The 10821-nt window shown below is 42.5% G+C and overlaps 1 protein-coding gene across 2 annotated transcripts in view; it reads left to right on the top strand.

The window, feature by feature from the left end:
- Positions 1-952: 952 nt before the first annotated feature.
- The window catches only part of Pcgf6 (polycomb group ring finger 6), an 18714-nt gene continuing 8845 nt past the window's right edge, over positions 953-10821 (top strand). The window contains exons 1-7 of one of the 2 annotated variants that reach the window (XM_028773971.1): positions 953-1412; positions 2337-2436; positions 2525-2621; positions 3901-3956; positions 4054-4113; positions 5758-5866; positions 8782-8809. In XM_028773971.1, coding sequence (XP_028629804.1) covers positions 1050-1412; positions 2337-2436; positions 2525-2621; positions 3901-3956; positions 4054-4113; positions 5758-5866; positions 8782-8809 — 813 coding nt within the window. In that variant the 5' untranslated portion in view covers positions 953-1049. The remainder of the gene's footprint in view (positions 1413-2336; positions 2437-2524; positions 2622-3900; positions 3957-4053; positions 4114-5757; positions 5867-8781; positions 8810-10821) is intronic. The other variant, XM_028773977.1, reaches the window with a different exon arrangement.

Raw genomic sequence — 10821 nt, 5'->3', positions numbered from 1 at the left:
GTGTGTGTGTGTGTGTGTGTGTGTGTGTGTGGTAGAAATATAGCCTCACATGGGGTAGGCAACCCTTGCTCTACCTTTGAGATATATCTTTGGCCTAGTCATTTTATTTTTCATGTACATCCACTGCCTTTAATTGGATTTGGTATGGTTCTTATAAACTTCTACAATGATTTGTTTTACTATTATTATTGTTATCATTATATTTATTTATCTATGTATGTATGTATCTATGTATGTATCTATGTATGTATGTATCTATGTATATGTATCTATGTATGTATGTATCTATGTATATGTATCTATGTATGTATCTATGTATGTATGTATCTATGTATGTATGTATCTATGTATGTATCTATGTATGTATGTATCTATGTATGCATGTATCTATGTATGCATCTATGTATCTATCAATATATATATATATATATATATAATCTATCCATCCATTGGTGGTGAGGCCACACATAAGCCTTTGGCACAGGTAGAGGTTACAACTTTCATGAATCAGTTCTCTTCTTCTATCATGGGTATTGAACTCAGGTCGTCACGCTTGGCGGCAAATTCCTTTACCTGTAGAGCCAGCTTAGGGTTTTTGTTTGTTTGTTTGGTGAGACAAGGTCTCACTAAGTAGATAGATGCCATTTAGCCATAGAAGGAAAACCATAATTAGCCTTCAAAATAAAATCATCATTCCTAACTCAACATCACATGGCATCTAGAGTTCAATGTTCTATGAATAAACTGGTGCAAGTAGGAAACTGAAACTGTAGCATTTTAGACGTTCTAAAAAGTGCACTGCAAGCTTCCTCAAGAAAAACTGGGTAATCTTCCTTTAAGGCGTGGCCCGCACGCCCCGCCCCCACCTGAGCAGCTCCGCCTCACCTAGGCAGTCTCTAGGTGAACCACATTTCCCATCGGCCCATGCGCGCGTCTGCGCCTGCGCATTGGTACAAAAAGGGGCTCGTGCTCAACTCGCGCGCTAGCCGTCCGACTCGCCTCGCCTCGCCTCGCCTCGCGCTCAGCTCGCCTGGTTTCTGATCCCCGCCATGGAGGAGGCTGAGACGGACGCCACGGAAAACCAGCGCGCCTCTGAGGCCAGGCTTGCCTCAGCTATGCCGCCTCCGCCTCCGCCTCCCATCTCTCCGCCTGCCCTCATCCCGGCGCCCGCGGCCGGTGAGGAGGGCCCGGCGTCCCTGGGCCAGGCGGGCGCTCCCGGCTGCTCTCGCTCTCGGCCCCCGGCGTTGGTGCCCGAGCGCAGCATGGGCCGCTTGAGAGGCCGCTTCGAGGACTACGATGAAGAGTTGGAAGAGGATGAGGAGATGGAGGAAGAGGAGGAGGAGGAGGAAGAGATGAGCCACTTCTCTCTGCGCCTGGAGTCGGGACGGGCGGACTCGGAGGACGAGGAGGAGGTATCGACGACCCTGTCCGACCTGGCTGCTCCCGAGCGGCCTCTGGGACCGAGCGGGGCGCGGACCTGCGGTTGCCGTTGTCGCTGGAGCTCGCGGCACTTGAGTAGACCTCCATCCCCGCCCACCCAGGCGTGGCCGGTCTCCGGCTTCATTTATTTTGTGGAGTTCTTGCAGATCGCTTAGGGCACTCTGGGTCCCGCTTCTTTCATTCTGTAAAGAAGTCTTTTCGTGACGTGGAAGGAGTTAAATATCTAAGGCTACCTCCCCCTCTCCCCGCCCCCGACTTTCCAAGTCAGACTGGGGCGTACTCTTTTTCTGCAGGATGTTGAAGGGGGAGTTGGTTTTTTGTTTTTCCCATTAAAACAAACTAACTAATGTGTGAAGAAAAGTATCCGACCATAGGGGTAGCCCAGTTGATACAGTGTATCCACGGCCTGCAGGACGCTCACAGTTCGAGTCTCAGCACTGTTTACACTGGGTGTGGTACTGGACACTTGTAATACCGTTACTACCAACATTGGTGAGGTGGAGGCTGCAGTTTCAGGTCATCCTTGGTAGTGTGTGTGGGGGGAGCCAGGCAGGTTTATGGGCTTTTTGTAAAACAACAAAAGAACGGGTGTCCTTCGCTGTCAGTTTTACTATATGCCAGAGAACTGGGACCGCTTAGGAACAGTGCTTTCTTTATATTGGTTATTTTGAAGGGTTGGAGGTGCAATTAAGCTACATTGCTTATAGTGAAATTGTGAGATTATGGATTAAATTGTTTTGAAATGAAGCCTTGCAGGCCTGGCCTTGAACTCCTGGGTTCAGATGTCTCTGCTGAGTTAAGTGGGAATGTAGCCATTAGACTACCTCACCCAGCTGGTTTGTGAATTTGAGAAGGAAAACGCTTGTATGCTAAAACTGTTACCGTTGCATTTACAGCGCCTGATTAATCTTGTGGAGCTGACCCCGTACATCTTGTGTTCCATTTGCAAAGGTTACTTGATAGATGCAACTACCATCACAGAATGTCTTCATACCTGTAAGCATATAGTTCACATCCCTGAAGAGTATTTTAAAAATTTGGAAATGTCTTTAAAACAATCCTAAACTACTTTCTCTTCCACTAGTTTGTAAAAGCTGCATTGTGAGACATTTTTACTATAGCAACAGATGCCCGAAATGCAACATAGTGGTCCACCAGACCCAGCCACTTTATAATATAAGGTAAGGATATATGCGTTTAAAATGATTATCGAGTGTGTTTTCCTGAGATCTTGACATTGTGTAGTTGGGAGTAAATCCTTTGAATGCTATCAAAGTGAGAAGTAAGGGAACTGTATAGGAAGTGTGTAGAGCACTTACTTTGAGGCATGGTGAGATCTGCCAGAGACTTTAGAAGCAAAACTCAGTCTGTAGACTAGGCTGGCTTTAAACTCGGATCCACATGCCTCTGCTTCCCAAGTCTGGGGTTAAAGGAGTATAGCGCAGCACCTAGCTGCAGTAGTTTTTTTTGTGGATTTTATTTTATTTTTTTAATTTTTATGTGTGCATGTGTACTCCATGTGTTCTTGGGGCTTTTGGAGGTCAGAGGAGAGCATTGGATCCCCTGGAACTGGAATTACAGAAGGTTGTAAGCTGATATGTGGGTGATGGGTATAGAACCTAGGTCTTTTGGAAGAGCACAGTGCTTCTCCATCTCTCCAGCTGAGATGGTACACGACAGTTAAAACACGGTCTGTGTCTTCAAGCTCACATTCTTACCAAATGTACAAGACCAGGGAACAATTAGTGAACTGCTCAAGAGTCTATTGAGTGCTTCTGTTGTTTCTGAGACAAGAGTTTTTCTGTGTCCACCTGCCTCTGCCTCCAGAGTCCTGGGATTAAAGGCATGCTCCACTACCACCCAGTGAACTTAAAATTATATATAATTCCTTGGTTTTCTGAGATGAAGTATATTTTAGGCACAGTGAGTACTGATTCGCTCTGTTGAATCAAGGTGTCTGGTTCCTAACATGTTGAGGTGGCTTTCATGCCTTTTTTTTTTTTTAAGTTTTATTTACTTTGTGTATGTTAGTACACTATCACTGTCTTCAGACACACCAGAAGTCATTGGTTCCTATTAAAGATGGTTGTGAGCCACCATGTGGTTGCTGGGACTTGAACTCAGAACCTCTGGAAGAGCAGAGCAGTCAGCTCTCTCCAGCCCAGCTTTCACACCTTTAATCCCAGCACTTGAGAGGCAGAGGCAGAGGCAGAGGCAGAGGCAGTCAGGTAGATCTTTGGGAATTTGAGACCAGCCTGGTCTACAGAGGTAGTTCCAGGACAGACAGGGCTATACAGAGAAACTCTGTCTTGAAAAGCAAAACAAACAAACAAGCAAACAAAACCCAACAGCAAGAAAAGAAAAAAGATGTTTGCTCCCAATGAAGGAAAATAGTGAATTCATTTTGTACCTAAATTCATTTTCTGAATTCTGAGATATTCTCCATCCTTCTTTTATTAGATTGGACCGGCAATTACAAGACATAGTATACAAATTAGTGATCAACCTAGAGGAAAGTAAGTTTCTTTTATTTCATAGTTGTGAATCTCAAAGTCTCCGACTCTGTTAGTTACATTATAAGTGTAATTTAGTCTGTGTTTTATCATTTTTTAGGAGAAAAAAAGCAAATGCATGACTTCTATAAAGAAAGAGGTCTAGAAGTCCCTAAGCCTGGTAAGTGGGATGTGTTCTGTACTGCATTCACAGATTAAAGAGCAAAACTGCTGTTGAGGTGCTGTCCTCATTCCTGTTCTGTCAGGTGATAAAGTAGACCTGGTAGAGGCCACTTGGGGGAGAAGAGGTTTAGTTAGCTCATAGCTCAGGTTACATCACATTGCAGGGAAATCAGGGCAGTGAGAACTGGGAGCTGTTAGTATCAGTGCACCAGAGAAATCAGTTACTGCCTGCCTTCCTACTGCCCGCCTCACTGTCTCTTCCCATACAGTCTAAGACTCAAACTCAGGAAATGCCAATGCCCACTTTTAGTGTGGGTCTTCCCAGGCAGATTAACATAATAAAAAAATACCTTACAGGCCAGCTCAAAATCCCTCCTTAAGACTCTTCCCTGGGGAGTCTCAGTTATGGCAATTGGAATGAAAATGAAAACAACTATCACAGGTGCTTTTGGGGAATACCTAGTTATATTATCAAAGAGAAAGATTTTGAAGGTAATGCTTCAGTATAACCTAAGTAATTGTAAGAATTAAGAGGACTGACTGAATTAATAGTTCAAGCCTGTCATCTCAGCACTTAGGAAACTGAGTCAGGATTGCTGTGAGTTCAAGGCCAGCCTGGGCAACATAATGAGACACTTTATTTGAGAGAGTGTGTATGTGTCAGTGTGTGTCAGAGAGAGAGAGACAGAGGGAGGGAGGGAGGGAGGGAACAGACTGGGTCGCTAGATTTTGTGAATTTGTTCCTAGCACTGCCACTTTATTGGGTTAGGTGACTTTAACAAACATCTATAAAATAAAGGTGAATGTGACATTATTAAACACATTTCTTTGAGACAGGGTTTCTCTGTGTAGCCTTGGCTGTCCTGGAACTTGCTCTGTAGACCAGGCTGGCCTCAAACTCACTCAGATATACCTGCCCTGGTAATACCAGTAATTTTACTAATGCTGGGCACAAAATAACTTTTATGTTTAATAGCAACAGGGAACTAGTAGATTTGGGATTAAATTACGGTTTTTCTGTTAGTTTGTGACCTTAGGAAAATTGTTTACTAAGGCTCAGTTTCTTTATCAGTTTTTTTTAGGTGTAGATGGAGTACATATTTATAAGGATTAAATGAGAGTGTATGTAGTGTGCTAACCTCAGTAGTTGTACTTGATATCTGTAAAGTGTTGTCTGTAAGTGCTGCACTGTTTTAATGAACTCTCTGTGGCCCTGATGAATGAGTTATGTCTACCTTCTATCATGAAGTGGTCCCTTAACTTGTAGCTAATTTTAATGTCTTTTTTTTTATTTTTTTAACTTTATATTTATTTAGAGAGAAAATATGCATGTATATGTATGTACACATGTGTTTGTACTTTTTTACACAGCCACCTGGCACAGCTCCCTCACCTCACCGTGTTTTCCTAGAGGAGAGACTCAGAGGCTTGGCAACAAGCACCTTTACCAACTGAACCATTTTCCCACTTTAAAATCATTGATTTTTGACTGATTAGCTTATATTTTTAAGAAAAAAGGAGACTTGATCAGGACGTGATAATTTAGTCAACAGTTGTAATACATGTGTGATTCATTCCTTAAAGATCTCAATTTGTGAACATTTTAATCCTACATCGGCTTCTTTGTTTCCATCTCAAATAGCTGCTCCACAGCCAGTCCCTTCAAGCAAAGGAAGAACTAAGAAAGTCCTAGAGTCAGTGTTTCGTATTCCACCTGAACTTGATATGTCTTTATTACTTGAGTTCATTGGGTGAGTGACTAAATAATTTATCATTTGCTTAATTTTGGCATTTTTTTAAAGATTTATTTATTTATTATATATGAATACACTGTAGCTGTCTTCAGACACACCAGAAGAGGGCATCAGATCTCATTACAGATGGTTGTGAGCCCCCATGTGGTTGCTGGGATTTGAACTCAGGACCTCTGGAAGTGCAGTCAGTGCTCTTAACCACTGAGCCATCTCTCCAGCCCCCAATTTTGGCATTTTGAAGCAAGGTTTTACATTGTAGTCTAGGCTAGTCTGGTTTGGAATGTGCTTTGTAAACCATCATGCTGGGCCTCATTACCTTTTAAAGCTGGAGGAGTGGCCCAGTGGTTAGGAACGTTTGCTGTTCTTGCAGAGGACATGGTTGTTTAGTTCCCAATCATGTCATGTGGCTCACAACTCATTTCAGAGGGTCTGGCATCATCTTCTAGCCTTCTCCGGTCCCTGCAGGGTGCATACACCCAGGACACACACATTAATAAATAAATACATTTTATTTTTAGGGTTTTTGTGTATTAATGTTTTGCTTACATGTATGTTATAAACGTGTACCATGTAAATGCCTGATGCCCAAGGAGATCAGAGAAGGGTGTTGGATCCCTCGTAACTGTAGTTACGGATATCTGTGAGCTGCTATGTGGGTGCTGGGAACCTGCATCCCCTGCAAGAGCAACAAGTACTTTTAACTGCTGAGCTATTTAATCTTTTTCTTTAAAGAAAGAAAATTGTCTTTTAGCTTTAAAGTCATGACTTTTCTTATTGAAACAGTTCCTTTAGCCCATAATTGCCTGGAATTTTTTTTTTTCAAGACAGGATTTTTTTTTGTGCATGTGTAGCCCAGGCTGTCCTGGAACTCACTCTGTAGACCAGGCTAGCCTACCTGAGATTAAAGTTGTATGCCACCATAGCCAGACTTGGAATTTCTTTGTGGTTAGCTCACCTTAAATTCTAGATCCTCATACCTGAGGGCTTCCCAAACATGCAAGCTTGTGCCACCAGGCCTGAAAAAACAAAAATTAAGTCCAAAAATTATGAAAATAATAAATTATAGACTGTTTAAGATTGAAAAACTGTTTACTATACATAGTAAGCACTGGTATTCTTAACTCACAGCATCACAACAGTATCCCAACGTCCCAGCATGGAGGGTCCCTGCGTTCAAGGCTAGCCTCGGCTGTAGAGCAAGGCCCTGCCTGCTTTTGCTCTCCCATCCCCTAAAAGGGAAATCTGACCAACACCATTCATGAGAGAACAAATCCAACCAAGAAACAAAGCCACTATTAATGTAGCACAAGCCTTGACTATATGACGGCTTGTTCCCGTCCCTCAGGTTGAGTAGCTGCTCCCCAAAGAGTAGTTACCATTCCTTCCTTTGCAGCTTTATTTGGTTACTGAAGGGTCAGGAGTGCTTGATTAGTTGCAAGGCAGCCAGGCAGGTCTTTTTTCTCTTCTTTTTTTGTAGTTTAGAATTAGACTGGGCATGGTGGCACTTGCTTTTAGTTGCAAGCTAGCTAGGCTACATAGTGAGACCCTGTCTCATAAAATAAATCTGCTTCCCTCCCTGTTAAGGAGATGAAGTATGGAAAGTTTAAAATACTAGACTAAACTTGCCTTTTTTTCCCACTAGGTGGCAGAAGTGACAGTTCTATTCCTTCCCAAAGATTTAAGTAACCATGTTTTAAAAATAAAAAATGTTCAGGCATATGAACTAATTCAAATCGCAATACACAGAATCCAATATTTCTTCTTCCTTAGCACCTTCTCAATACTTGTTATTCTGCACTTTCCTGATATCATCAGGATTAAATACATGTATTGATATCTCATTCAAAAAAAAAAAAAAAAAAAAAAAAAAGGCCAGGTTAGGAGGCAGAGACAAGCAGATCTCTGTGAGGCTAGCCTGGTTTAAATGTGAAGTTCCAGGTCAGCCAGACTACTCCAGAGACTTAGTCTCAATTCACCCTTAAAAGAAAGAAGAAAGAAAGAAAGAAAGAAAGAAAGAGAAAGAAAGAAAGAAAAGGCTGGTGTGGTAGCACAGCCTTAAAAACTCAGCATTCAAGAGGTGAAGGCAGGAGAGTCAGGATTCAGAATCAGCCACAACTACTTAATGAGTTCCAAGCAAGCCTGAGACCATGAGCTCCTGTCTCAAACCTAATTTTAAAAATGGGGCAGTGGGCAGCTCGGCAGAGAGAGGAGTGGGCAGTGGGCAGCTGGGCAGAGAGAGGAGTGGGCAGTGGAAAGCTCACAGGGAGAGGAGTGGGCAGCTGGGCAGAGAGAGGAGTGGGCAGTGGGAAGCTCACAGGGAGAGGAGTGGGCAGTGGACGGCTCGGCAGGGAGAGGAGTGGGCAGTGGACGGCTTGGCAGGGAGAGGAGTGGGCAGTGGACGGCTCGGCAGGGAGAGGAGTGGGCAGCTGGGCAGGGAGAGGAGTGGGCAGTGCACGGCTCGGCAGGGAGAGGAGTGGGCAGTGGCCAGCTAGGCAGGGAGAGGCACCTGCTGCCCAGCTTGTCCACTGAGTTAGATCCCAGGAACTTAGGCTGGAAGGAGAGAGAGCTGACTTCCGCATGTCGTCCTCTGACAGCCACAGGAGCAGCAGTGTAGCCGTCATTGTAAATAAATAGATGTGAAAAAGTTTGTAGCTGGCCACGGTGGTGGGCACATGCCTCTAATCACACCGCTTGGGATGCAAAGCAAATGAGTCTGAGTCTGAGATCAGCCTCATCTACAGAGTGAATTCCAGGACTTAGAGAAAGCCTGTCTTCAAAACATACACACACAAACCAAACAAACACGTTTTTTTCTGAGTTAAATGAATTTCTTCATATGAAATTGTTTTTGTTTTATGATTAAACATGTAATTTATGTATTAAGTTTTGATTAACTTTTCCTTTATTTTCAGTGCTAATGAAGATACAGGACATTTTAAGGTATTTCATTTTTTGTTTTCTTTATAAGAGGATGCTGTAGATATAAATTCTGAATCAGATTAGCAACCAAGTAGGAATTATCTTCAATTAAAATATAAATGTTTGACAAGTAAGTTACTGAAATTCAACAGTAATACTATATTAGTTTCTCAGGGTAAGAAACATTAAGTAGGGACTTGTTACTTATTCAAACAAGTTAAGTAAGGAAAATAAGTAATTTATAAAGCCAAATTTGTGTTGATTGGTAATTTATTTTTTTTATATTTTAGTTTTTGGAGACAGGTCTCTGTTGGCCTTGAACTTACATAGCCATGGATGACTTTGAATTCCTGATCCTCCTGCCTCTACCTTCTGAGTGCTAGGACTACAAGCATGTACCATAGGCCTGATTTTACTGTGGTAATTTAAAAAAATTCTAAGTGTCAGATGTGGTATAACTTTGTATTCTTACCACTCTGGAGGCTGAAGCAAGAGGAGGCCAGCTTGGGCTATTGTATTGTAGTAATACACAGCTAAAAAAAAAAAAAGAAAAAAATCCAGTATCTTTTGTGTAGTTGGTGCTTAGAGTTTAACATGAATTTAAACTTGTATATTTAACATTGTTGGCTGAAGTTAACCTGCCTTAACTTGTCACTTCAAGCATTCCCTGAGATTTGAGGTAAGAGCTACTTTGTATTATACTTTGTCAGTTGTTGAGAAATAGTAAGCTAGAGACACCTACAAAAGTAACATTTCTGTGATGCATCTCTGTGATATAGAGTTACTTTTATTAAGGGGAAAGGTCAGGGACTCCGGGCAGTGGTAGCGCACACCTTTAATCCCAGCATTTGGGAGGCAGAGGCAGGTGGATTTCTGAGTTCGAGGACAGCCTGGTCTACAGAGTGAGTTCCAGGACAGCCAGGGCTACACACAGAAACCCTGTCTCGAAAAACCAAAAAAAAAAAAAGGAAAGGTCAGGGTTATTTTGTTTGTTGTATCTTATTTCTAAAGTTCTAAGGGAAAACCCATGGCTGTAGAAGAAACCCATCCCATTGTGACATTGTGATATTTAAAGAGATGAGTAGTTGATACAATACTTACTTGCCTGGCATGCATGAAGCCCTAGGCTCATAAATGGAGTGTGGTGCATATTCTATGAGCCCAGCACTTGTGAGCTACATATCAAGTTCAAGATAAGGGACATGAGACTCTGAAAAAATATATTGATGACAAATATTAAAAAGAGGTTTACATAGTATTACCACATTAGGAAGAGGAACAGATAAAGAGACTCCATGACTCCAGTCTGTCATTAGGTCATTGGCGTAGTTTTTTTTTTTTTTTTTTAAAGATTTATTTATTTATTATGTATGAATACACTGTAGCTGTCTTCAGACACACCAGAAGAGGGCATCAGATCTCATTACAGATGGTTGTGAGCCACCATGTGGTTGCTGGGATTTGAACTCAGGACCTCTGGAAGTGCAGTCAGTGCTCTTAACCACTGAGCCATCTCTCCAGCCTGGCGTAGTTTTTTTTTGTGGTGGTGGTGATTGTGTTTTTGAAACAGGTTCTGATTCTGTAGCCCATGCTAACCTGGAATTCATGTATCCTCATCTGGCCTTGAATCCATGGCAGTCTGCCTGCCTTAGTCTCTGAGTGCTTGGATTATATGTGTGAGTCACCATGCCTGGCAACTTTAGACTTAAATAGAAGAACAGCTGGGGCAGGAGGCAGCACATGCATACAACGAAGTTTTGGTCAAATTGTGATCTGATAGGTCATTGTCTTAGTTCTGGCTCTTCAAGGTGGTTCAGAGAAGCTTTAATTGTTTGAGGAGACAGTTCAGTTCCCATGAGATGATTCTTTCTGGCTGAAGGTGTTCTTCTCACAATGGGGTGATCTGTCTGAGGCTCTGTTGTATCTATAAATCTAAGGTGACTGCCCTTTTATTGGAGACCTTCAGATGCCTTTCAGGATCCTGGAACAGGATATTGTAAAAGATAGCAGCAAGGGGCAGGAGGGACGGCTCA

The sequence above is a fragment of the Grammomys surdaster genome, unplaced genomic scaffold (assembly GCF_004785775.1).
Source record: "Grammomys surdaster isolate TR1022 unplaced genomic scaffold, NIH_TR_1.0 66, whole genome shotgun sequence".
Lineage (NCBI taxonomy): Eukaryota > Metazoa > Chordata > Mammalia > Rodentia > Muridae > Grammomys > Grammomys surdaster.
The sequence above is the reverse complement of the archived record's forward strand: the minus strand, read 5'-3'. Positions and strand labels throughout refer to the sequence as shown.